This window comes from Chroicocephalus ridibundus, chromosome 10, assembly GCF_963924245.1.
Source record: "Chroicocephalus ridibundus chromosome 10, bChrRid1.1, whole genome shotgun sequence".
In the NCBI taxonomy this organism is placed as follows: domain Eukaryota; kingdom Metazoa; phylum Chordata; class Aves; order Charadriiformes; family Laridae; genus Chroicocephalus; species Chroicocephalus ridibundus.
In genome coordinates this window covers 19,516,437-19,540,921 of record NC_086293.1, presented here as the reverse complement: position 1 = coordinate 19,540,921, position 24,485 = coordinate 19,516,437, and the positions used below count along the sequence as shown (strand labels likewise).

Below are 24,485 nucleotides of genomic sequence, written 5' to 3'. Positions count from 1 at the left end.
ATTGGGGGGGGGGGGGGGGACGGGGGGGACGGGACGCGCGACACGCGTGAGCGAGGGGGACGCGCGTGGGGGACGCGCGTGGGGCGGCGGGGGGGGGATGCGAGTGGGTCCCTTGGGCGGACACCAGTGGGTTCCCTGGGGACACGCGTGGATTCCTTGGGTAGACACAAGTGCATCCCTTGGGGACACGCGTGGGGCCCTTGGGTGGACACGAGTGGATTCCTTGAATAGACGCAAGTGGGTTCCCTGGGGACACGAGGGGATTCCTTGGGTAGACACAAGTGCATTCCTTGGGGACACGCATAGGTCCCTTGGGCAGACACCAGTGTGTCTCTTGGGGACAGGAGTGGGTGCATTGGACAGACACCAGTGGGTTCCTTGGGGACACGAGTGGATCCCTTGGGCAAACACAAGTGGGTCCCTTAGGCAGACACCAGTGGGTTCCCTGGGGACACGCGTGGATTCCTTGGGTAGACACAGGTGCATCCCTTGGGGACACGCGTGGGGCCCTTGGGTGGACACGAGTGGATTCCTTGAATAGACGCAAGTGGGTTCCCTGGGGACACGAGGGGATTTCTTGGGTAGGCACAAGTGCATTCCTTGGGGACACGCATAGGTCCCTTGGGCAGACACCAGTGTGTCTCTTGGGGACAGGAGTGGGTGCATTGGACAGACACCAGTGGGTTCCTTGGGGACACAAGTGGATCCCTTGGGCAGACACAAGTGGGTCCCTTAGGCAGACACCAGTGGATTCCTTGGGTAGACACAAGTGCGTCCATTGGGGACATGAGTGGGTCCCTTGGGGGGACAACAGTGGGTTCCTTGGGGACATGAGTGCGTCCCTTGGGCAGACACGAGTGGGTCCGTCGGGTGAATATGAGTGGATTCCTTGAGTGGACGCAAGTAGGTCCCTTGGGAACACGAGTGGGTCCCTTGGGGATATGAATGGGTCCCTTGAGCAAACACCAGTGGGTTGCCTGGGGACATGAATGGAATCCTTGGGTAGACACAACTGCATCCCTTGATGACATGAGTGGGTGGCTTGGGCAGACACCAGTGGGTCCCTTGGGCAGACACCAGTGGGTCTCTTGGGCACATGAGTGGGTCCCTTGGGTAGACACCAGCAGGCCCCTTGGGGGGACACCAGCGGGTCCCTTGGGTAGACACAAGTGGGGCACCCCTGCAGGGCAGCCCCAGCCCTGGCAGCTTCCACTCCTCCCCCAGCCCAGGGATCCCCCCCTCCCAGCTCCCCCCACCCCAGGACCCACCCCACACCCTGCCCCACGGCTGCCAGCCCCCCTGCCAGCCCCCATGGTGTCCCCGAGGCCACCACACCACCGCCTGTACCGGGCTGTCTTTATTGCCCACGCACGGCAGCAGAAAACACCGGTACATGGAAAGCCCAGCCGCGCCCCCCCGGCTCTGCCCACCCCCACCCAGCCCCGTGTGAGCCAGGATTCCCCCGCTCCGGGGCAGTGGGGAGGGGACAGAGGACCGTGGGAGCCGCACCGCAGCAGCCACCACATCCGCCCCCCCCCCCCGCAGTGGCCTGGCTGATGTCACCCTCCCAAAATAACAGGAGGAGCACGGTGGGGGGACAACGACGAAATGGGAGCGGAAGCCACTGACCACGGGGGTGGGGGGATGTTCCCAGGAAGGACCCTGGCACCTCCATGCGGTCCCCAGCTTGGGTCGGTGACAGCTGCGTCCGTGGAGGGGACAGCAGCTGGGACTGTCACCCGGGTGGGGAGGCTGAGCAGGCCCTGGGCATGCAGGGGGCTGCGCCCCCTCTGTCCCACGCAGGCAGGGCACGGGCATGCCACCACCCTGCGGGTGACAGGGTCACAGCCACCACCCCGGCTGCTGAGATCTGTGGCAGAGGGGGGCGGTCCTCAGCCCCCGCTACCCATCCAGCAGCTTGAGGATGCTCTCCCGCTCCTTCAGGGTCTTCCAGGCCTGGTCCTTCTCCTTCTTGGTGGGCGTCCGCTTCTTCTGCCGGGCGGCCATGATCTTGCGGAAGGCGTCCATCACCTCGTTGTCGGCCATGCGGACACGCTGCCGCAGCTCCTGCCGGTGCAGCTCCTCCTTGGCCAGCCTGGGGGGGACACACAGAGACGGGGATGTCAGTCCCTGCCAGACAGCTCCCTACCCATGCCCGTCCCTGCCTGTGCTCACCGCAGCAGCTCGTGCTTCTTGGCGCGGTTATGCGCGCTGAGGGCCTTCAGCTCCGCCTGCCTCTTGCGCAGCTCGGCCAGCACCTCGTCCTCCGAGTCCTCGGCTGGCCGGTCCTCCGACTCCAGCAGGCCCTGGGCCACCAGCTCCTCCTTGATCCGCCCCTCCAGTGACTTGGTGTGGGGGACGCTGCCGGCGCAGAGAGCAGCTGCTGCCCACCACGCACCCTTTGCTGCCCCCGACTCGCTGGGGCAAGGAAGCCACCAACGTGTTCAGTGTCCCCACAGGCAGCACCAAGCTCCGGGGCCACCTCATCCGCTCACCTGAAGGGCTTGTTCTGGCTGCGGGGAGATGTGCCAGCACCATCAGCTCCCGAGTCCTTGCCGGCGATCTCAGGGATAGGGGAGTCCTCAACGGGGGAGATGATATTCTCCTAGCGATGAGGGAAGGGTCACTGCGCCAGGCCGTGGCGGTGCTGCCCCACGGGGCCAGGCCACAGCACAGCCCCACGGAGCCCACTCACCTCCACGAGAGCCTGCAGGAGACGCTGCGTCAGGGGCCCGAAGGGACAGCCATCCTCCGGCTGCTCGTGCTGGGCCTCCGATTTCTTCAGCAGGGCATCAACGTCTGAGAGGAAGCGGGAAGGGGGAAAAAACAACCGCAAAACATGCAGAGGTGAGCAGCGGGGCAGGGCAGCCTCTGCCCCAGGGGTGCGGGGCCGGGCCCGGCTCCACAGGGTGTGGGTGCTCGCAGCCGCTTCACACCGGGCAGGGACGGGTGGGGATGGAGGCACCTTTGGTGTCTAACTCGGTCAGCGGCCCCAGGACGCCTTTCTTCTTGTCAGCAGCAGCTGCCGCCCGGGCTCCGTCCTTCTGCTCCTCCAGCAGGTCCTCCTGAGCCCAGCGCTGGGAGTAATGTTTCCCCAGCGGCGGGATCTGCGGGAGCAGGGCTTGGCACAGCTCCTGGAACCCCCTGCCTCGCCTCCCGTCTCCCACCCGGCATCATCCCCGGGGAGGAAATGCTCGCTGTGAGGCATGGGAGGGATGGAGCAGCTGAAGGCTGGGAGGAATCGGGGAGAGAGAGTAGGGGATGGAGCAAGGGGGGCTCTGGGTGGGCTCTGGAGTTTTTCACCTTGTAATGCTCAGCCTCATCCTCTGGTGGCTTAAGTAGCTCCTCCAGGACTCTGACCTCCTCGTTGGTGAGATCGGCACAGTACGGCTCCACCGATGCCCAGAACCTGTGAGGATGGATGAACTGTGAGGGAGAGCTGCAGGGGAGCCTGCGGGACCCGACATGCTCCCCCCATCCCCCTGGAGCACCTCTTCCCTTGAGATAGAGGCAGCCCTGACACTGGGTGCTGCAAGGAAAGAGACTGACGGTCCAAACGCTCCCCCAACACCCACGCACCTGTTTGGAGCATCATTTTTGGGAATGCGAGGCACATCAATGGGATCATCCTGGAACTCGTATTCTTGTATCTTGGGCTGCAGGTTCTTGGACTTGGGCCGGCCAGGGCCAGGCCCAGTCCCGTGGCTCCCTTTGCCCTCCAGCTTCTGCTTCTTGGGCTTCCCATGTTTGACAGAGGTGCCCACATCGTGGTCCTTGCTCAGCTTCAGGAACCGCCGGTCACCCTTCTTGTCCTGCCAGTCCGTCAGGATCTGGAAGAGAGCGATGCCTCATTGTATCCCGCAGCCGGCACTGGGCAGGGACGGACCCGTGGCAGCCCCTTGGCGGGAAGGAGCGGGACAGGGAGCCACCCTACGGCTGCGGTCCTGACACCTGTGTCTCGGCCTCCAGGACGCGGAGACGGCGGCTGGCGGAGGAGAGCAGCGTCTCCAGCTCCAGCTGCAGCGTGTCCAGCTCCTCAATGCCGATGCCGTCATCCTCCGAGCGGGCCAGCACAGCCGTGTACCGGGGGCACACCTTCACGTGGTCCACCGACTTGAAGTCGTGGAACTGAAGCGGGCAGTCCTTCAGTTCACTCATGGTGGTGGGGATCGGGCACCGGGGGAGCACCGGGGGAGCCGAGGGGGGACACGGGGGCCTACGGGGGAACAGAGCGGGGCACGGGGCGATTTGGGGGAACCGGGAGGCTATGGTGGGACCGGGGACAGGGGAAGATGAGAGGAAAGGGAGAGGACCAGGGGACTACGGGGAACCGGGTGGGATCAGCGGGGCGCTGAGATGAACCGGGGGGGGTCAGCGGGGCGCTGAGGGGAACCGTGAGGGGGATCACCGGGGCGCTGAGGGGAAACCGGGGGGTGGGATCACCGGGGCGCTGAGATGAAGCGGGCGGGATCACGGGAACAAGGCAGGGGGCGGCACCGGGGCGCTGAGGAGGCGGCGAGAGGCCGGAGGGAGGCCGAGGGGGCAGCGGGTGCCGCGGGCGGGCGGCGCCGCGGGGCCGGGCCGGGCCTAGGCCGAGCACCCCTTCCGGCCCCCGGCGGCGGCGGCGGGCGCCCCGCCCCGCGCTTTCCCATTGGCCCAGCCGCGCCCAGCGCCCGCCGCTCATTGGTCCGGCCCGCCCTCCATCTCCGTTTCCTAATATGGAAGCGATGACAGGAGCGTACCAAGCGTGGCAGGGCGCGGGGGAAGCCGTGCGGGATCCCTCCGCCGCCACGGGCCGCCGCCGCCGCCGCTCTCCAGCACTGTCGTATCTCCGCTCTGTGCCGCAGGGAGGCCACTCCGCCGCCACCCGGGCCTTGGGTACCGGGCGGGAGTCTGCCGTCGTCCCCCTCCCGCCGCAGTGGGAGGTCCCGTGCATCCCGGAAGAGGGGACCGGCCACTTCCGCCTGCCGGGACCGGACCGCAGCCGCCACCATGGTAGGGCGGGGGGCGCCGGGCCGGGGATGTGGGGGCTGGGGCGGCGGCGGCGGGGAGGGGTGAAGGGGTCGGGGTCGGGGTCGGGGTCGGGGTCGGGGTCGGCGTCGGCGTCGGCGTCGGCGTCGGCGGGGTGAGAAAGATCGGGGGGGGCTGTGGGGGGCCGGCGGCGGGACCCGGTCCCGGACCCGGTCCCAGGCCCGGTCCCGTGGCGCTGACACCGTCGTGTCCCCGCAGACCGCCACGCTGCGCCCGTACCTGAACGCGGTGCGCGCCACGCTGCAGGCCGCGCTGTGCCTGGAGAACTTCTCCTCGCAGGTGGTGGAGCGGCACAACAAGCCCGAGGTGGAAGTCAGGTACGGGGGCGGGAGAGGGAAGGAGGGGGGGCCACCGTGAGGAGGACGGCTCCCTGCCGCCGTGCTGCCGGTACAGCCCGGCGGGCCTCCGCACCCGCCAGCTGCTGCCCCTTGTCACAGGGCTGGTGCCGGCAGGGAGCCGAGGAGCTGCAGGGAAGAGGGGGATCTAGCTTGGGATCCACCTTGGGGGCGCACAGCTGCGGGAGGCAGAAAGTATCATGTCGCAGTATGAAGCAAAACCTCCACATCTCTGCGATCCCTGTGGCTCCCCGCTTGTGCGCTCCCCGTCCCCGATTTTGACCAGTAAATGCTTCTTTCTGAGTCAGTCCTGCCCTTCCTCTGCTCGCAGGAGCAGCAAAGAGCTGCTGTTGCAGCCGGTGATCATCAGCAGGAATGAGAAGGAGAAGGTCCTCATCGAGGGCTCCATTAACTCCGTGCGTGTCAGCATCGCGGTGAAGCAGGTGAGGTGGTGGCCATGGGCAGTGGGCTGTCAGCTCATGCCTGGCATGGGGGAAGCCTCACTTCCCTTTCTTCTCCCCAGGCTGACGAGATCGAGAAGATCTTGTGCCACAAATTCATGCGGTTCATGATGATGAGGGCTGAGAACTTCTTCATCCTGCGCAGGAAGCCCGTGGAGGTGAGGTGACAGGGAGGGGGCAGAGCAACTCCCGGCTCCGCTCCTGGCACTGGAGGGGGCTCCGGTGCGGAACTGGGATGCGAGGTCGCATGGTGGGTGTTCTGGGTGCTCATCCCCAGGGCGCTTGCTTTTCTCTTCCCCAGGGCTATGACATCAGCTTCTTGATCACAAACTTCCACACGGAGCAGATGTACAAGCACAAACTGGTGGACTTTGTCATCCACTTCATGGAGGAGATTGACAAAGAGATCAGCGAGATGAAGCTCTCTGTCAACGCCAGGGCCCGCATCGTGGCAGAGGAGTTCCTCAAGAATGTGAGGCTCTGAACCGGGAGGAGATGGGTCCCCTTTTCGGGAGTGGGGTGTGGGGCTTAAAGCCAGCGTGGCCCTTGTGCCCAGAGCCCTTCCGTCCTATCTATGGGGACGGTGGTGACATTCTGCCCAAGTAACCTCTTGGGAATGGCGGGGAGGGTGCCCGGGGTGCTTGCACCCCCTTTGCTGTTGAAGTGCCAGCATTGAGACCCCCGAGAGCGCGCTCGGGGGTGGGCAGCAGCCACGGGGGACGTGGCCCTTTTGGTGGCTGCCGCGATGGGATGTGCAGTCCCCTGGAGAAGCTGAGGCTGGATCTCCATGAGCGGCGGCTGCCCTCGGCCTCCCTCCCTGGTGACAGGGAGGCAGCGGGCGGGCACTGACGGACGCGTGTCTTCTCCTCTCGCCTTCCAGTTTTAGGCCGTGGTGCAGGACCCCGTGGCTCCCCAGTGCTTGTGCCCGCCGGGCACCGTGCCTGCGCCTGCTCCCGCTCCCCCCGCGGACCCTCGCCGGGGCGGGCGGCCGTGCTGGGAGCAGCCCCCGCTTGCGGCAGAGCGGCCCCCGGTCGCTGCCACTGTCTCGTCTCGTTTTTTAAAACGGTCTCGTTTGCTGTAACCGCCGCCTCCGCCTCCTCCCTCCCTCCCTCCCGCCGAACCCCGGGGGGGGGGGACCTGTGGCGACGGGGACGGGGGATGGGGGGGGGAGGCGGGGCCTGGTGGCACCAGGGGGCGGGGCGTGGCGGGTCGCCATGGCAACGGCAAACAACGGGGGTGGCCCCAACGGTGCGGGCAGGGCCGGGGGTAGAAGGGGAGGGGTATGGGGAGTGTTGGGGGGGGGGGGGGCGTATGGAAGGGTTTGAAGAGGGGCTGGGGGGGCACCAAGGGGGTTTGAGGGAGGGGTTCTCCGGGTGTGGGGCACAAAAGGGTTTGGAGGGGGGTGGAGGGGGGGTCTGTGAGGTTTGAGTGGGGAGCTGGGTGGGGGCGTAGGCAGGGGATGTGGGCACGGGGGGGCTGCACGCGTGGCACTGGGGGTCTGGTGTTTGTGCCCCTTTGAGGCAGTGGAACCAGTGCGGTGGCTGGGCCCGGGGCTCTGCTGTCCCAGCAGTGCCGGGGCTGGGGTCTGCGTCCTGCGCTGCGCCCCCACCTCAGCCCCCGGTGGGCAAGGGGACGCTTGGCTCCTGGAGGAGGCAGAGCCACCTGCAGCTCCGCTCACCCTCAGGCCACCGTGGGACGGTGCCCCAGCAAGGGCAGCACCATGGGGACACAGCCCCCCGGCCAGGGACAGCGCTTGGCTGGGGAGGCCGCTGCTGGGGCAGATGTCCTGTCTGTCCCCGGGCCTGCCAGGCTGGGGACAAGTGTGCAGCAGGATGTCCTGGGGGGTGCACAGTGCAGCCAGGACTCCGGTATGAGGCTGGGTGGGTCGGCAGATGCTGCGACAGGGACCCTCGGCTCGGTCGGGCAGAGGCAGGCAGGTAGGAGCCTTCTCCCCCTCCCTGCCCACCCCACGGGGCTGGGGACATGGGGACAGCGGGCTCAGCTGGGGCTGGCCTTGCAGGGCAGGCAGCACCAGCCACCACTGGACACCGTGGCCGCCACCACCCCTCACTAGACCCTGAGCAGCTCCAGAGGGCCAGGCTGCAAGTGGAAAGGGCCATCAAGGTGAGGGGCCTGAACCCCCCTGCGGCACGTACCTGCTTTTATTGCATTTATGGCTCAGGGGGGAGAGCTGAGCCAGAGGGGCTGGAACGGGGCCAGGCTGAGCTCTCGGGTCCCTCCCCAGGAGAAGAAGATTTTCATGGTGCAGGGCCCCTACCCCATCATCCGCAGCCTGCTGCGGGCCCGGGGCTGGGTGGAGAAGAAGTCTGGGGGCGCAGGCAAGGCAGGCAGCCGGCCGGAGTGGCATCATGGCAGCCAGGAGACGCAGCTTCAGGAGAAGGCAGGCGATGGAGATGATGCTGAGCAGGGGGAGGCAGCGCTGGACCCGCAGCTGGGGTCAGCATGCTGTGGGGCGCAGCCTTCCCAGGGGACATCAGAGCCCCTGCACTCCCCATCACCACCCGAGGAGGAGGAAGAGCGATGGGATGAGGACCCCGAAGCCATCCACAACCTCATGGTTAGGTGGGGGGGGTTAGGGCTGAGCTCTGCCACAGCCCCCAGCACGCTTCCCCAGGGACCCCCAGGCACAGGGCACAGCCTGGGGCAGGGGGAGAGGGTGGGACTGTGGGGGTCCGTGCCTCATCCCAGCCCTCTCCCTCCCGCAGTCCCGCCTGGTGCGGGACCAGGTGCCATATTTCATCTGGACCAACCGCTGCAGTGCCGTTGACTGCTGGCTGCTGCAGCAGGACCAGGTGGTGAACCACTACGCACGGGTGGGCGCCTTCACCACCAAGGTGGGTGCCTGGAGCCCCCGGGGTGGGGGACACACAACAGGAGTGGGGGGGGGGGGGGCATCCGGCAGGGGCTGCCACCCTACTGTAAACAGGAGGGGCTGTGCCAAAACCTGCGAAACCTGCCCTGGTTCGACCAAGTCGACCCCGACACCTTCTTCCCCCGGTGCTACCGGCTGAGGGCTGCGGACGAGCGGCAAGCCTTCATCGGTGAGCTCGGGTCGGCGTGACCCCCGGGGATGTTGTCCCCGCCAGTGCTCCCAGTACCCACTGTGTCCTCCTTGGGACTGGGCAGGGATGATGGCCCCCCCCCGCCCTTGCAGAAGATTTCCACCTGACGGCAGCTCGCAGCCTGCTCAAAGTGGCTGCGGAGGGGGCTATGGACGTGCTGGCGGGGATGGAGCAGCCCCCGAAATGCAGCGAGGAGCCAGGTGAGCGCGTGGAGCTTGGCCTGGGAGAAGGGGGACAGGGAGTGTGGGGTCAGGGACACATCTGGGGGCTGAGCCTCTGCTCAGGGCTGTGGCTTGGGACCCCCCACTCCCTCCTGCCAGCCCACCCTGTGCTTTGTCCCCCCTGCCACCCCACCCCATCCCTGTGCACCCAAAGCCACCTGTCCCGTGGGGAGGCTTTGTGCCATGGTCCCAAGGGTGGCACAGCAGGTCCCCAGGAACCACGTCCCTCACCCCATGTCATCCCCAGCAGGGCCGGGGCCCCCTTTGCCCCCCCACCTGGTGGAGGAAGCCCTGCAGGTGTGTGGGCAGCACCTGAGCACCCTGGGGCACCAGGACATCGACGGGGACCCCCCATCCCCCCCCACGGTGGGCACCGACTGGAACCGCTTCCTGCAGGACTACTACCGCGTGGTGCAGTGAGTGCCGAGCGGGATGGGGGGGGCGACACCGCGGCGGGGCCGGTGCTGAGCCCCCCGTGTCACCCCCCTGCCCCATCCCGCAGCGAGGGGGCTGGCCTAGCGCTGAGCGGGGCGCAGCGGGAGCAGTGCCGGGCCCTGCTGCAGCGCCTGGCTGGGCAGCTGCCCCAGCTCGGCATGGAGGGCGACCGCAACGTCTGGATCCTCAAACCCGGTGCCAAGTCCCGTGGCAGAGGTAAGGCTGGGGGAAGCCAGGAGGGAGAACACGTTCCTTGCCACGGAGGGGTCCCACCGTCACCCCGTGTCCCCTGCCCAGGCATCGTCTGCGCGGCGCGGCTGGAGGAGGTGCTGCGGCTGGCGGGGGTCTGCGTGGCACCCTCGGCGCGGGTGGGCGAGTGGGTGGTGCAGAAGTACGTGGAGCGGCCGCTGCTCATCTTCGGCACCAAATTTGACATCCGGCAATGGTTCCTGGTGACAGACTGGAACCCGCTGACCGTCTGGTTCTACCGCGAGAGCTACCTGCGCTTCTGCTCCCAGCCCTTCTCCCTGCACCACCTGGACCCGTGAGTGCCCCCCCGACCCCAGCACCCCCCACCCCAGCACCCTGGCACCCCCCTGACCCAGCCCCGCTCTCCCCACCCCAGCGCCCGCCACCTCTGCAACGTCTCCATCCAGAAGCGGTACAGGCTGGCGCGGGGTCGGCACCCCCAACTGCCCCCCGACCAGACCTGGTCCTGCCGGCAGCTCCAGGCGTACCTGGCACAGGTGGGGCTGGGGGGGGCCTGGCACCAGGTGATGGTGCCCGGCATGAAAGCGGCGGTGGTGGGTGCCCTGCGCAGCGCCCAGGACCTGGTGGAGCACCGCAAGGGCAGCTTCGAGCTCTACGGGGCCGACTTCATCTTCGGGGAAGACTGCCAGCCCTGGCTGCTGGAGATCAACGCCAGCCCCACCATGGCCCCCTCCTCGGCGGTGACCCGCCGGCTGTGTGCCAGCGTCCAGCGGGACACGCTGCGCGTGGTGATCGACTGCAGGGACAACCCCGCCTGCCCCACCGGTGCCTTTGAGCTCATCTACAAGGAGGTGGGCTGGGGGGGCTGCGGGGTAGGCACAACCCCCTCGGCACCCCCAGCCCCCACTCCCCACCATGTCCCCCTGCAGGCGGCCGTGCCCGTGCCCCCATACGTGGGGCTGAAGCTGATGGTGCAAGGCCACTCCCTGAAGAAGCCCAAGCTGGCACGGCACCGATCGCAGGGCAAGCCCCCCACCACTGCGCCCTGTGCCCCCCAGCCCCTCGTGCCCCCCAGCCCCTCAGGCAAAACCACGAAGGTCCCCCATCGGGGAGCAGCGCCTGGGGAGGCAGCTCCTTTGGGGCGATGGAGCCACCGTTTCCCCCCCGCCTCTGCCCCCCCAGCACCATCACAGCCCCCACGCTGCTGTGCCAGGAGCCGGGGGCTGCCATCCATCAGACGCTCCCTCCAGCATCCCCCAGCAGCTCTGCCCTGGCTGGATGTCCGTTCCCTGCCCACGGTGCCCATCCCACCGCCCCGGGGAGTCCCCGGCAGCCCCTGGGGTCCTGTTGGCCGGCCCCCTCCCAACCCTCCTGTCGGAGTGCTGCACCCCCCTGGGCTGGCACCCAATGTCTGGCCCCTGTGCCCCTGCCCGGGGCAGCCGGGCCCCGCTGCAAGGAGAAGGCACGCGGCAGGTCCCAAGGGGAGGCAGAAGAGCTGTGACACTGAAGGACACCCAGGAGGGAACAGCACGCTGCCCGTCCCAGCTGGGGTGACAGGGTGGTCCTCAGCTCCCCCCTGCCCCAGTTGGAGCCCATTGCCAGGTGGGGGCACCCATCCCACACCCCGCAGGGGCCGCAAAACACGTCTGTGACAGGGACCCTGGCTCCGTCCCTCTGTTTGCAAGGGGGGAGTGTGGGGGCACAGCCAGGGCTGCACCGGGGACAGGGGCTGCAGGCAGGAACCGGGGCCACCATGACAGCTCCTTGGCCGGGGGGCAGAGAGTGGGCCGTGGCAGTGGTGACACCAGCTGTCACCAGCTCTACTCAGGATGGAGGGGGCTGGTGCCCCCAGCAATGCCATGGGCACTGGGCAGGGGGGGGGAACATGTTCTGTGCATGGCAAAAGACATGGGTGCTGAGCCACCCCGGTGGGGATTTAATGGGGTGGCAAAGGGGGAGAGGGTTGGGGTGGGGGGGCATCAGGGCTCCTGGTGCTGGGGCAGCCCCAGGCGGCGCAGGGTGCGCAGGAAGGGGGGCGGCGGGGGGGCGCAGAGTGTGCCCTGGGGCAGCACCAACTGCTGGAGGTGGATATGGAGCGGGAGGCGTCGGAGCTGCTGCGGGGAGAGCCCCAGCCGGGACAGCAGCTCGTCGTCCAGCACCTGCAACGGTGGGGGGGAGCTCAGCGGGGTCCCTGGGGGCTGTGCTGAGCTCCCCCCCCCCCCCCCCCAGCACCCACCCCGGCCACGTACCTGTGTGCGGGTGGGGGCGGCCTCGGGGGGCAGGAGGAAGGGCACCCCCAGCACCCTCCCCACGCGGGACGAGTGCTGGTGATCGCCCAGGGCCGGGCACAGCAGCAGCGTCAGGTGCACCGGGAGCTGCTCCGGGAAGGCTGGGGAGGAACCAGGGAGGGGGCAGTGGGACCACGCCGGCAGGATGGAGGGGTACAGGGTGGGGGGGAGTTGGGGGGCCACTCACCTGTCCTGGGCTGGAGCTGGAGGAGGGCGCAACCCCCCGCGGCACCCAGCACCCGGTAGCGCGTCAGGGTGCTCTTCACCTCCTTCCTGGCCAGGCTGCGGCGCCCCGGGGCCGGCACCGGTACCACCTGTTGGGGTACAGCCTTCAGCACCCCCCCGGGGCACTCCCCGCGCCCCCAGCCCCCCCGGCACCCCCTTACCACGGTGGTGTCACCCTGCTGCTGCCAGCACAGCCCGGCACGGATCTCGCCCTCTGCCTCCGCCGGGACTCCCACGGTGACGGCGCTGCAGGGAGAGGGGGTCAGGAGGGGACGGGACCCCCCCCCCCGAGCGTCAGCATGGCAGGGGCCAGGGACTCACCAGTATGTGGCGGGGTACCGGCCCCTCCGGCGGGCATCGGTGAAGAACTGCTGGATCTGCTGGGTGGCGCGGTGGCAGCTGGACAGGAGGACGACGCCAGAACACTCCCTGTGGGACATGGCAGCGCTGAGGCCCCGTGGGGGGTGGGCTGGCACCCCCTGACCCCCCCTCCTCCCCCGGGACCCCCCAACCCTACCTGGTGGGAGCCTTCACCACGTGGAGCTCGGCGGGGAGCCCCAGGCGCCGGCGCAGAGCCGGCAGCAGCAACGTCAGGCTCAGCTCCCCGGGGCGTCCTGGGGAGAGGGGGGGGCGGTCAGCGTCCGCTGGGACCCCCCCCTCCAGCTGGACACCCCCCCCCCCCCCCCCCCATCCAGTCCCACACTCACCCAGGACGGGCAGGCCGGGGGGCTTGCTCAGCGCCAGCAGGGCTCCTGGGAGGGGACGGCTGGTCAGGATGTGGCCACCCCATTGTCCCCCCCACACCAGCACCCCCATTGTCCCCCCCCCCCCCCGCCAGGTACCTTCCCGGTGCACCACGGAGGCCTCCAGCAGCCCCAGCGTCTCCTCGGGGCCCAGCGGCCGCCCCCACCTGCGGGGAGTGGAGTGGGCGGGGGGCACGGGTGGGTTCCCTTCCCGGGACACACACCCCCGGCGAGATCCCCCCCCCCCTACTTTGCACCCCACCCTGCGTGTCCCCGCAGCCCCACGCGCGTCCCCCAATCTGACCCCCCCGCCTACCGCCCTGCCCTCCCCACGCGTGTCCCCGCACCCCCACGCGCATCCCGCGGGCCTCTGTCCCCACGCGTGACCCCACGCGTGTCCCCGCTCCCACGCCCCCCCACAGCCCCTCTGCACCCCCCCACGCGTGTGCCCCCCCCAGTCGTCGTCCCCCCCCCCCCCACGCAGCCCCCCCGCCCCCGACGCGCGCCTCCGCTGACCCCACTGCGCGCGCCCCCTGTCCCGCGCGCCCCAGGACGCGCGCGGCCGTGCCCCCGCCCGCCATGGCGGCACCGCGCATGCGCGGAGGCGGGGCCGAGGGGAGGGGGGGGAGAGCGCCCCGCCGCGGGCATAGATAAGCGGGCCTCCGGAGGGCACAGAGCGGCCGCCCAGGCGTTCAGCGCCGGCGGCCGCGGCCATAGATAAGCGGAAGTGCGGGCAGAGCGTCCCTCTGGCAGGTGGGGTGCGGCGGCCGGTCCGGCGGGGAGGGGTCCCTGGGGGTGTCAGCCCGCCCGGGGGGTCGGGCCGGGGGCAGGGCAGTCGGGGGAAGGGGATCTCCGGGGCTGTGTCAGTGGGGGGCTGGAGCCCGCGGCTGCGGGCGGGGGCCGGGGGTGCTCGGGGCTGGTGGGGGGGCCGCTCCCGCCTGACGCCGCGCCTCCCCAGGTTAGCGCCATGGCCTCCCGCGGGGGTCCCCGCGCCGCCGGCACCGACGGCAGCGACTTCCAGCACCGGGAGCGGGTGGCCTCGCACTACCAGATGAGGTGGGTGTCCCGCCGCTGCAGGGGACCGGCGACCACCTTGGGGGTCCGGGGGGGGCAGCCCCCCCCGGCAGGCCCTGACGACCCCGCGCTCTCTCCCCAGCGTGTCCCTCAAGTCGGAGATCAAGAAGCTGATCTACACGCATGTGGGTATCTGGCTGCTGCTGCTGGCCCAGATGTGCGTGGGGCACCTCAAGCTGCTGCCCCACGACCAGGTGGCCATGCCCTACCAGTGGGAGTACCCCTACCTGCTCAGCATCCTGCCCTCCCTCCTGGGCCTCCTCTCCTTCCCCCGCAACAACATCAGCTACCTGGTCCTCTCCATGATCAGCACCGGCCTCTTCTCGGTGGCTCCCCTCATCTACGGGGCCATGGAGATGTTCCCCATGGCGCAGCAGCTCTACCGGCATGGTAAAGCTTACCGCTTCATCTTCGGCTTCTCGGCCGTCTCCGTCATGTACCTGGTGGTGGTGGTGGCTGCCCAGGTGCACGGCTGGCAGCTCTACTACAGCAAGAAGCTGCTGGACTCCTGGTTCACCAGCACGCAGGAGAAGAAGAAGAAATGAGCGGGCTCCGTCAGGGCTGGAGCTCGGCAGCCGGGCCCCAGTGGGGCGGCGCTGGCGCAGCTCCGGTGGGTGGGGGTCCACGGGGACCAACGTGGGTGACTGAGCCACGCCATGGCTCACACACGGTGGGGGGGGGGGGGGATGTGTGACAGTCCCCGGGGCTGGGGTAGCTCTTGGGCCGTGGAGGTTCCCCGCTGCCCCCCCTCCACCCCGCGCTTTCCTTTGCGTGTCGCCCTATGGAAATAAACCACTCTCCACGGTTCCACGCGTGTCTGCGCCGCAGGAAGCGCCGCCCGGCCGCGGTGGGGGGGTGGCGGGGCCACACGTGCCGGCGGAGGAATGCGGTGGGGCCGGCCCGGGGCGGGGCGGGGAGCAGCGGCGGCGGCGGCGGCTCCGCCATGGGGCGCCCGGTGCTGCTCGCCGCTGCCGCCGCGCTGCTCCTGCTGGGGACCGGCATCGGGGCCGCCGTCACCCGCCTGCGGGTCTCCGCCAACTTCGTGAGCACCGGGAGGGGAGCGGGCGGAGCGGGGGGGCTCGGTCGGCGCCGCGCTCACCGCGTCTCTTTGCTTGCAGGAGTGCCGGGCCACCGGTGAGTAGCGGCGGGGCCGGAATCGGGGCAGGGCTGCGAGCCCGGGGTTCCCCCTGGCCGGGGCTACCGGACCCTGCAGGGCGAGGGGGGTTCCCGGTCTCCGGGGCGCGGGGTTTCCCAGTTCCGAGGACTCCCGCTCCCCAGGGCTCCCGGTGCGCGGGCCTCCCGGGGTGCAGAGCTCCCCCACCCTGTCCGAGACTCCCCCTTCCTGGGGCTCCCCCCTTCCAAAGGCTCCCGGTGCGTGGTCCTCCCGGTGTGCCGAGCTCCCCGCCCTGTCCGAGACTCCCCCTTCCCGGGGCTCCCCCCTTCCAAGGGCTCCCGGTATGCCGAGCTCTTCCCCTCCCCGGGGCCCCCGGCGCACGGGGCTCCCGGTGTGTAGAGCTCCCCCCGCCTGGTCCTTCCAGTCCCTGGGTCTCCCCCTCCCCGGGGCTTCCCCCCTTCCGAGGTACTCCGGGGCTCTCGGTACCGGCGGGACCCCCGGCGCACGGCCGCCCCTCTCTCTCTGCTCTCCCCCCTGCCCTCCGCCAGCCGACAGCACACTGAGCCGTCCCCGCTGCCGCCGCCTAGCCCGGACCGGGCCGCCCCCGCTGAAGCCGCCCGCCCTGGCGCTGAGCCGGGCCCGCCTGTGCCTGCCCTCGCAGCCCTGCCAGCCCTGCCTGCGGGTGCGCCTGGCCCTGCCCGCCGCAGGTACGGGGCCGTGTCCCCTCCTTGGGGAAAGGGGGGGAAGACGGGGGGGGCTCATCGTCCCACCCGCGACGTTGCCCCGCGCTGGTTTCTCTCAGGGCTCGGTGGCGTCCGTGGGCTGCAGCTCAACTTCTTGGAGCTGGGCTCCAACCGCGCCGGCTGGCTGCAGGTGTGGCGGCAGCAGCAGACGCCGGGCAGCTCGCCGGTGAGTCTGGGGCGGTACCGTGGGGCCGCACACCGGGGTGACACATCCCACTCATCCCCCCGCTCCCCGCAGTGGCAGGTGCAGTTCGACTGCTTCCCGGCGGAGAGCGGGCGGCAGGTCGTCGTCTCCCTCCGCACCATCCCTGACCAAGGTCTGGCCATCAGCCGCAGCCACCTGCTTGCCGCCGAGCTGCCCGGTGAGGCTGGGGGGGACACCGGGGGGTGTCCCAGCGGGGACCCTGGCACTGTCTGACTCCCCGCCTGCGCCGTAGGTCCTGTCTTCACCCATACCTGGGTCCCTGAGGAGCGGGCCATCGAGGTGTGGGTGCCCGAGGGCCCTGCCCTGATGGTGCGGCTGTGCCACCAGCTGGCCCTGGAGTGTGAGGAGCTGCCCCGGCCCTTCCACCGGCAGGTAACAACTCCAGCCCCCCCCGGCCACCCCCATTCCGGGCTGGGGGCCACACTCCCTGCCAGCTGATGCTGCCTCTGTGCCCACAGGTGCTGGTGCCGGGGGGCCACCGTGTCTCACTGCCATACGAGTTCCTGGTGCCTTGCCTGTGCGTCGAGGTGTGTCACCGTCCCCTACAGCCACCAGGCCCCTCTCCCTGGCTGTATCTGCCCGTGCAGCAAGGGCAGGCAGGGGGGTGGGGGCACATCCTGCCCTCACCACCCCGCTCTGCTCCCTCAGGCCTCCTACCCCCACCACGACAGCCCACGCAGCAAGCACTGCCCCTTCCGTGACCAGCCGGCCACCTGTGAGTGCCCATGGGGAGGGGAGCTGGGTCCCGGGGGTCCCCCCGGCTGTCCCCACACCCCGCTGATGTGCTGCCCTGCAGATGGCCCTGAGCTGTGGTCCTCGGTGCGCTTCCACGACTACAGCGCCAGCAGCAAGGACCAGATGGCGATGGTGCTGAGTGCCAGCTGCCCCCTGCACCCCCGGGCCACCCTGTGCTGGAGGGAGGCAGCAGACGAGACTGCACCCTGCCACGACATCCCCAACTCCACGGCCAGCGAGGAGGAGCAGGTGAGGGGTCCTGGCTTTGGGGTGCGGTGGGGCACCAGCACAGGCGGGTGCAGGGCTGTGTCCCTTCCTGGGGCACCCACCAGACCCCAGGGTTCCCCAAGGGTGGTGGGCGGGTGCCGGGGTGCCCATGGGCTGTGCGAGTTGGGACAGTGACATGCTCTCTGCCCGCACCAGGCATACACACTGGACAAGGTGGACGTGCACCCCCAGCTCTGCTTTCGGGTAAGCCCCCATGGGCGGATGGGGACCACCTGGGAAGGGGCTGGAGGCAGCGGTGGGCGATAGTGGCTCATTTGGCCTCTCCGTTGTCCCCTGCTCCCCCCAGTTCTCCTACGGGAACAGCAGCCACGTGGAGTGTCCCCACCATCAAGGTGAGCTGAGGCTGAGGACAGCCCTGCCCTGGGGCCCCTTGCACCCCTCATCCCCTCAAGCACCCCACGAGCCACCCCTCTCTCTCTGGTGGTCACAGAGACCGCCTGGAATGTCTCGATGAGCACCTGGGGGCTGCAGCTGCGCCTGCGCCTCACCTCCAGCATCCCCGCGGCCTTCAGCGCAACTCTCTGCCAGCGCCGGGGCGGGCAGTGTGAGCCCGAGGCCCCCCTCTACACCGTCACACAGGTGAGTGGCGCAGGGCTGGGGGGGGACATGGGGTGGGGGGACTGAGCCACACTGACCCTGCCCTTGTGCTTTGCAGCTGGAGGGCTCTGCCCCAGGGGAGCTGGCGCTGCTGCTGCCGGTGCAGGTCCTGGGCAGCTGCGTGCTGGTAAGGTGACCCCCACGCCGGCATCTGCACCACGGGGGGAGGCCACAATCTGGTCCCCCCTCACCCATCCCCTTTACCAGGTGTGGCGCTCGGACGTGCGCTTTGCTCGGAAGCAGCTGCTCTGTCCTGACAGTGAGTGGGGGTCCCGGGGGACCAAGGCAGGTGGTGGGCATGGGCAGACACCCCTCATGGCACCATCCCTCTCCCAGTCTCCCGCAGGCACTTTGGGCTGCTAGGGCTGGCACTGGTGCTAGGACTGGTGGTGACCGTGCTGCTCCTCAACTGCCGCGGCACCTGGAGGCCGGTTGATGGTGAGGGGCACCCCAGGGGGCTGCGGGACGGAGGGGCAGTGGCCATGGGGCTGGGGTGCTGGGGGGTGACAGCTCCCTGGGCTGCAGAGGGTCCGAGGGTGATGGTGCAGGGCGGTGGGTGCTCGGATGCTGGGATGCCCTTGGGGAATGCCAGGATGTCCCTGGGGGATGCCAGGGGGGCTCAGGGCAGGGCTGTCACTGCTGTTCCCTCTGTCCCACAGGTGCCCCAGGCGGGCGCCCGGTGCTGCTGCTGTACTCGCCGGACTCGGAGGAGCACCTGGGGCTGGTGTGTGCCCTGGCTGAGCGGCTGCGCAGGGGGCTGGGCTGTGACGTGCGCCTGGACCTGTGGGAAGCGGGGTGCGTGGGGCGCACAGGTGCCCTGCCCTGGCTCTACGCCCAGCGGGGCCGCGTGGGCCGCCAGCGCGGCACCGTCCTCCTCCTCTGGAGCCGGGGCAGCACTCAGCTTTTCCGCCGGTGGCGGGTTGGGGCGGCCGGTGGCGTCCCCGGGGATGCCCATGATGTCTTTGGGGCAGCCATGGCCTGCCTGCATGGGGAGCTGGGGGCCGGGGGCCGTGGCGGTGGCTGGGTGCTGGCCTACTTCAGCCGGCTCTGCAGCCCCCGCGACGTTCCCCGGCCCCTCCGTCCCCTGCCCACCTACCGCCTGCCCCAGCAGCTGCCCGGGTTGCTGGGTGCCCTGCGGGGCAGCCCCCCGGCCCGCCGCCGCTGCCGCCGGGGCAGAGCAGAAGGGCTCCTGCACCAGCTGCTGGAGGCGGGGGCCGGGGAGGGCAGCCCCCCACCCCGGGACCCCGGAGCGGCTGCTGACACCTGAGCACCCACGCCGGGGCTGAGATGGGTGTTGCTGGGGGCAGCCCCCCGGTGAGGGCAGGGGGCCCCGTCATGGAGGTCGGCTGAACGTGCTGGCTGTGGCAGCAGGAGGGGGTGCCGTGGGTTGCCCGTGGGGTGCCCCAGGCAGGGGCCGTGGGTGCTGCGGGGGGCCTGAGCTGGGCTGGCCCCGGCCACGGGACGTGCCGCAGGGGCCAGAGTCCAGCCTGTTCCCCGGGGCCGGGAGCGGAGGGGCTGTCCCGGACAGGGGCAGCCTTATTTCCACACAGGGATCTGCTCCCGAGAAGAGCCCGGGACCCCGGGAGGTCCCTCGGGATGCCGTGCTGCGGTGAGGGTCCGGGTCGGCGCTGGAAGAAGCCGGGGAGCGGGGGGTGTTCCCTGCCGTGCCCGGGGCCGTCGGGGCCGGGTGCTGGGCACAGCCCGGCCCCGCTCCTCGCTCCCGCCCCGGCAGCGGGACCGTGTCAGCGGCGGGAGCAATAAAAGCACCGTTTCACCCTGTCCCGCCGTCCGTCTGGTGTGCCGGGGCTCGGCCGGTCGCCCCAGGGTGGCGGTGGGGAGGGAGGCAGGTCCCGTGGGGCCGCCCCGGTCCCCGCGAGGCGCCGAGCCCGTCCGTGGGTCGGTGCGGGAGCGGGGAGGCCCCACCCCGGGGCGGTCGCCGGCGCCGCGCAAGGACCCGGGTGTCCGGGATCGGAGCAGGAAGCGGGAGCCGGAGGCGGCGGCGGCGGCGGCGGCGGGGCCCGTGGAGCCGGGAGCGGGGCCGTCGGGAGCGGACGGCGTGGGGCCGGGGCGCCCCACGGCCCCGGCCCCGCCATGTGCGGGTTGGGACGGCGGCGGCTACTGCTGCTGCTGCTGCTGCTGCTGCTGGCCGTGGGGATGGCGGATGGGCACGGGGTCCCCCGCGATACCCTGGCTTGCTCCCAGGTGGGTCGACGTCGCTGGCACACGGGCCAGCGGGCAACCGGCACGGCCACCGGACTCACCCCCGTCTCCCCTCCCAGGGCCTCGCCTGCCGCCTCCTGGGTAAGTGCCACCGCCACTGCCGTAGGCCCCAGCCCAGCCGGGGTGCGGGACCCCGACGCCCACGGCTGCCCTCCGTCTCCCTCCCCAGACACCGACGTGCTGTGCGGGACGGAGCTGCCGGGGCTCGGCCACGGGCTGGCCCTGGCTCGGCTGCGGCTGGTGCCGGCGCTGCGCTGCAGCGGGCCCGCGGCCTGCTCGCCCTGCCTGGAGGTGCGCCTGCGCCTCGCCCTGCCACCCGCCACTGGCACCGGCCAGCCCCGCCGCCCCGCGCCCTCGGGCATCCCTGCGGCCGAGGACAGCGATGAGGGGGGACGGTGGTCACCGGTGGATGAGGCTGCCTCGTCCCAGCCCAACATCACCGGGCTGCTGCTGCTCTCCGGGCACGCCTACGCCTCCTCCCGCTGCGTGGCCGTGGAGGTCCAGGCATCCCCAGCCCCTGCGCTGCCCGGCCGGCCCCTGGTACGTAAGTACAGGGTGGCGGGGGTGAGTCTCCCTGCCACCGGCAGTCCCCTAGCACTGTGTTGCAAGGGGATGTGGGTGCTGGCACGAGGGCGTCTCCATGGCACAGTGATCCTTTTCCCCGTGCCCCGGGGAAGGGGGTGCTGGGCGGTGCCGGTGTCTTGCCGCAACGCGGTGGTGGTGGTTTTCCTGCCCAGGGCTGGGTGACCTTCCGGTGCTTCGAGGCGCCGCTGGGCTCCGAGCTCCGCGTCACGGCGTACACCAACTCCCGCGGCCGCCGGAGGCTGAGTCAGTGGCAGTGGGTGCCAGGTGAGCCCCCAGCATGCCCTGCCGCGGTGGCCCCTGTCCCCCCCCGCCTACTGACACCCTGTCCCCACAGACTGCTCGTGGCCCGCGGCACAGACGGCTGTCCCACAGTGCCAAGGTAGGTGCTGGCATCCCCCAGCTGTGGCAGCGCTGGGACCCCCCCTGCTTTGGCGCACATCCCCTGAGGAGCCGGGGGTGGTGGGTGCTGCGGGAGAGAGTGACCCCCAGGGTGCCATGCCCTGTGCCGGGGTGCTGTGCCCTGTGTCGGGGTGCCGTGCCCTGTGTCGGGGTGCCATGAACCCTGAGCCGCCTCCGGTGCAGTGCCCAGGCTGGAGGTCCTCCCGGGGCCGAAGGAGGTGGTCGTGCAGGTGCAGGGGGCTACGGCGGGGCACAGTTACACCCTGCGGCTCTACCACAACCAGAGCCACGGCGCCAGCGGGTCAGGGCGCACGGTGACCGCGGTGAGTACGAACCCCTTTGCCACTCCCCACCCTGGCCAGGCTCCGGCCACTGGCCCCCCTCGCCCCCCCCCGGGAAGTCGTGTCTGTGTTACAGGCAGGGTGCTGGGAGAGGGTCCCCCAGGGGTGGGTGACGCTGCTGGGGAGCCATTTGCCGCGGGGTGACCCACGTCTGGTTGCCGGTGGCAGAGTGGCTCCATGAACTACAGCCTGCCGGCCGACGAGGTGCTGCCCTGCCTCTGCCTGCAGGTGGGCACCGCGGGGGTGGCAGAGGGGCTCTGGGCACTGCACGGCCCCCTCCAGCATCCCAAGGGGGCCAGCCGGGTCACAGTCACAACCTGGGCACCCCAAATCCTTTTGTTCCTCTCTTTCCCCTCTAGGTCTGGCCAGAGACCCAGGACCCACCGCGGGCCACCCTGTGCCCCTTCTCCCACGGTACCTGTGCCGCGGGGCTGGGACGCAGGGAGGGCCGGGATACAGGGGGACCCGAGGGGACACCACATGGGGGTGACACCCCTCTCCCGATGCCACTGCAGACGTGGAGGCTTGGGAGCGGCTGTGGGCCCGCAGCCAGCTGGTCCTGCACAACGAGGGACAGGCGCTGACCTCCTCCCTCTCGGCCCCCTGCGACCTCCCGGCTGAGCTGGTGCCCTGCTGGCAGCCGGAGCCTGACGGACCCTGCCAAGCCCTGCCCGGCCTGCAGCAGCCCGCCGTGGGGCAGGTGAGTGGGGCTCCATGGGGTGTTGGGGGGACAGGGGGGCCATGGGTGACACTGACGGAGCATCCCTCCTGCCAACAGGGACCCCAGGAGTTTGGGGGGCTGCGATTCCATCCCAACCTCTGCGTGCAGGTAGGACATTCTCCTGCTCCCCACGGCCGCCCCACGGCCACCCCATGGCACTGCTAACTCAATCTCTGGGGCAGGTGTGGAGCGGCAGACAGGTCCGGCTGACCCAGTGCCTGCGGGACAGTGAGTATTGCCGGAGGGGAGGGCAGAGACAAGCTGGGGATCAGGCTGGGGGTTGCCCCCATCTGGTCTCCCCTTGCTGCCCCCCCATCCACTGTCACATCCCCAGGAGCACTGCCTGGCCGTGCCGATGACCTTCTGCTGCTGCAGCATAGGGGGAATGCCTCACTGTGTGCCCTGGAGCGAGGCACCTGCACACCCCTTGCCAGCTTCACCCGCACGGTAAGGGGCAGGGACCCCCGTGTCCCGGTGACGGTGGTAGCGGTGGCACAGCCAGGTCACCCTCTGCCGTTGTTGCAGGGAGTCGGGCGCCCGGGGCTGCTGGAGCGGGAGCTGCGGCGGGACGTGGTGGCAGGGCACTGCAGGCAGGTCAGTGCGGGCAGCCTGTGGGCAGCGGGCACAGGTCAGGCAGCGTGTGACATGTCCCCATCCCCACAGATCCGGCACCCTGAGAACGGCACTGGGGTCACGCTCTGGGCCTGTCCCCTGCACAAGTGTGAGTGTCCCCGGCCGTGCCGGGGGAGAGGGGGGCTGCTGCAGGGCTGAGGGAGGGCACCCACCCTGTGGAGCCACTGGGCTGGCGCCGGGGGCCCTCGGTGGGTGCTGGGGACCCTCAGCAGGTGCTGACCCTGTCCCACAGACCTTCGTGCCCGCTGGGCGCTGGCGTGGATGGGGGTGCTGCTGGGGGCCTCTTGCCTCCTGCTCCTGCTCCTGCTGATGAAGGAGGATGTGAAAGGTGAGTGGTGCCTGCCTGGGGGCTGTGCCTGGGACCCCCGCTAGGACCCTCCCTCACCACCTCCCCTCCCTGCAGGCTGGCTGAAGTCCCTGAGGGCTGACTACCGCTCCGAGGGTGAGTGTGGGGCGAGCCTGGGGTTTGGTGGTGGGGCGAGGCGGGGATGTCCATCCCCTTCCCGCAGGGGATGGGTTCCCCTCTGGGAGGTGGGGGTCCCTGCCTGCTTCCCACCATGTCTGTCCCTTAGGGTGGGTACAGGGGTGCTGCAGGGGTCGGGGGACAGATCAGAGGGTGGGTCCCCCATATGGGGTGGTACCAGCCTGTTTTCCCACCATGGCTCTCCCTTAGGATGAGCAGGGGGGGGTCAGGGGACAGAGCAGGGGATAAGTCCCCTACTGGGGGGTCACAGCCTGTTTTCCACTGTGGCTGTCCCGTAGGACGGGTAGGGGGGCCAGGGATAAGTCCCCTATCAAGAAGTGTCCCAGTATGCCTCCCACCGTGGCCACCCCACAGGGCGGGCGTGGGGTGCCTGGGAGAGGGGGTTCAGGCACTGACGGTACCCCCCCAGGCCCGCTGCGAGGCCGGCGGGCGCTGCTGGTGCACGCGGCAGAGCCAGCGGCGGAGCGAGCGGCGTGCGCCTTGACGGCGGCCCTGCGCCCGCTGGGGCTGGCGGTGTCGGCAGCACCGGGAGGCGGCAGCGGGGTCGCGGCGTGGGGGCCACTGCCATGGCTGCATGCCCAGCACCGGCGGGTGCTGCGTGACGGTGGCACCATCATCCTCCTCCTCTCCCCGGCGGCTGTGGCCGCCGCACGGCGGTGGGACGCTGGGGCCGGGGACGTGCCGGGGGCTGGGGAAGCTTTCAGCATCCCCGGCCCCCGGCACGTCCCCGGCCCCGATGATGATGTCCCAGCTGTAGCACCCTGCGAAGCCTTCGCAGCGGCTCTGTCCTGCACCGTGCCAGCGCTGGCGGCGGGCAACGGGCGCTATGTGGTGGCCCGGCTTGAAGCCTTGGTGCCAGCAGTGCCGCCGGCGCTGCGGGCAGCCCCTGCCTTTGCGCTGCCCAGCGAAATGGGGGGCTTCCTGCGGGCGCTGGCGGGAGCGGGCCGTCGGCGGGGCCGGTGGCCGGAGCCGTACGTGGCGGCGGTGGCCGAGGGGCTGCGGCGGGCGCTGGGGCAATAAAGCGGTGACAGTGCCTTTGCTGAGCGTGAGTCCAGCCCTGTGGTGTGTCGGTGGCAGGGGGGAATGAGGAGTGGGATGGATCGGTGACGGGTGACGGGGAGGTAAGGGGGGGGTCCTGGGGGCAGGAGGAGGGGTCTGGCCTGGTTGGGTTTGGAGGGCGGATGGGGAACTGGACCAGTTCAGGAGGGATGGGGGGGAACAGGACCAATTTCGAGTGGTGAGGGGGAACTGGGCCAATTTGGGGGGATGGGTAGGAACTGGACCAGTTTGGCTGGAGGGGGAAGTGGACCAGTT

General features: G+C 70.2%; 7 protein-coding genes across 14 annotated transcripts; 5 read left to right on the top strand and 2 right to left on the bottom strand.

The window, feature by feature from the left end:
• Positions 1–1,508: 1,508 nt before the first annotated feature.
• On the bottom strand, positions 1,509–4,158 carry TADA3 (transcriptional adaptor 3). The gene is made up of 8 exons (XM_063347942.1): positions 3,952–4,158; positions 3,580–3,830; positions 3,304–3,409; positions 2,966–3,107; positions 2,696–2,799; positions 2,496–2,605; positions 2,176–2,361; positions 1,509–2,095 (listed from the first exon to the last, which is right to left on the bottom strand). The coding sequence occupies exons 1-8, from the start codon at positions 4,156–4,158 to the stop codon at positions 1,903–1,905; spliced, it is 1,299 nt and encodes a 432-aa protein (XP_063204012.1). The 3' UTR covers positions 1,509–1,902.
• A 589-nt stretch (positions 4,159–4,747) lies between these two features.
• ARPC4 (actin related protein 2/3 complex subunit 4) lies at positions 4,748–6,924 on the top strand. The gene is made up of 6 exons (XM_063347944.1): positions 4,748–4,995; positions 5,230–5,348; positions 5,698–5,809; positions 5,890–5,985; positions 6,129–6,299; positions 6,708–6,924. Exons 1-6 carry the CDS (start codon positions 4,993–4,995, stop codon positions 6,711–6,713), a joined length of 507 nt encoding a protein of 168 aa, XP_063204014.1. The 5' UTR covers positions 4,748–4,992; the 3' UTR covers positions 6,714–6,924.
• Positions 6,925–7,241: 317 nt separating this feature from the next.
• On the top strand, positions 7,242–11,662 carry TTLL3 (tubulin tyrosine ligase like 3). Of its 6 annotated transcripts, XM_063347940.1 has the most exons (11): positions 7,242–7,764; positions 7,848–7,951; positions 8,073–8,405; positions 8,554–8,682; positions 8,775–8,889; positions 9,003–9,110; positions 9,379–9,547; positions 9,634–9,782; positions 9,864–10,110; positions 10,192–10,627; positions 10,706–11,662. In XM_063347940.1, exons 1-11 carry the CDS (start codon positions 7,548–7,550, stop codon positions 11,426–11,428), a joined length of 2,730 nt encoding a protein of 909 aa, XP_063204010.1. In that variant the 5' UTR covers positions 7,242–7,547; the 3' UTR covers positions 11,429–11,662. The 6 variants fall into 6 exon arrangements, with proteins under 6 accessions (XP_063204010.1, XP_063204009.1, XP_063204008.1 ...); XM_063347939.1 differs by having other exon boundaries at positions 10,192–11,662; XM_063347938.1 differs by having other exon boundaries at positions 9,634–10,110.
• Positions 11,663–11,696: 34 nt separating this feature from the next.
• On the bottom strand, positions 11,697–13,620 carry RPUSD3 (RNA pseudouridine synthase D3). Its single transcript, XM_063347943.1, has 9 exons — positions 13,549–13,620; positions 13,132–13,199; positions 12,997–13,041; positions 12,807–12,903; positions 12,611–12,718; positions 12,451–12,535; positions 12,252–12,378; positions 12,026–12,165; positions 11,697–11,935 (listed from the first exon to the last, which is right to left on the bottom strand). The coding sequence occupies exons 1-9, from the start codon at positions 13,611–13,613 to the stop codon at positions 11,756–11,758; spliced, it is 915 nt and encodes a 304-aa protein (XP_063204013.1). The 5' UTR covers positions 13,614–13,620; the 3' UTR covers positions 11,697–11,755.
• Positions 13,621–13,653: 33 nt separating this feature from the next.
• Positions 13,654–14,903, top strand: JAGN1 (jagunal homolog 1). The gene is made up of 3 exons (XM_063347999.1): positions 13,654–13,785; positions 13,991–14,088; positions 14,189–14,903. The coding sequence occupies exons 2-3, from the start codon at positions 14,000–14,002 to the stop codon at positions 14,649–14,651; spliced, it is 552 nt and encodes a 183-aa protein (XP_063204069.1). The 5' UTR covers positions 13,654–13,785; positions 13,991–13,999; the 3' UTR covers positions 14,652–14,903.
• Positions 14,904–15,019: 116 nt separating this feature from the next.
• On the top strand, positions 15,020–19,335 carry IL17RE (interleukin 17 receptor E). Of its 2 annotated transcripts, XM_063348230.1 has the most exons (16): positions 15,020–15,148; positions 15,225–15,240; positions 15,769–15,927; positions 16,023–16,129; positions 16,202–16,325; positions 16,401–16,540; positions 16,627–16,695; positions 16,817–16,883; positions 16,965–17,152; positions 17,327–17,374; positions 17,478–17,523; positions 17,622–17,770; positions 17,847–17,915; positions 17,996–18,047; positions 18,125–18,226; positions 18,448–19,334. In XM_063348230.1, exons 1-16 carry the CDS (start codon positions 15,050–15,052, stop codon positions 19,053–19,055), a joined length of 2,043 nt encoding a protein of 680 aa, XP_063204300.1. In that variant the 5' UTR covers positions 15,020–15,049; the 3' UTR covers positions 19,056–19,334. The 2 variants fall into 2 exon arrangements, with proteins under 2 accessions (XP_063204300.1, XP_063204301.1); XM_063348231.1 differs by lacking the exon at positions 18,125–18,226 and having other exon boundaries at positions 18,448–19,335.
• Positions 19,336–19,736: 401 nt separating this feature from the next.
• On the top strand, positions 19,737–24,215 carry IL17RC (interleukin 17 receptor C). Of its 2 annotated transcripts, XM_063348227.1 has the most exons (17): positions 19,737–19,990; positions 20,068–20,089; positions 20,178–20,548; positions 20,746–20,857; positions 20,928–20,972; positions 21,176–21,315; positions 21,502–21,561; positions 21,693–21,747; positions 21,849–22,033; positions 22,112–22,162; positions 22,237–22,282; positions 22,389–22,501; positions 22,580–22,648; positions 22,718–22,775; positions 22,920–23,015; positions 23,091–23,129; positions 23,581–24,215. In XM_063348227.1, the coding sequence occupies exons 1-17, from the start codon at positions 19,880–19,882 to the stop codon at positions 24,189–24,191; spliced, it is 2,184 nt and encodes a 727-aa protein (XP_063204297.1). In that variant the 5' UTR covers positions 19,737–19,879; the 3' UTR covers positions 24,192–24,215. The 2 variants fall into 2 exon arrangements, with proteins under 2 accessions (XP_063204297.1, XP_063204298.1); XM_063348228.1 differs by lacking the exon at positions 21,502–21,561.
• Positions 24,216–24,485: the final 270 nt, after the last annotated feature.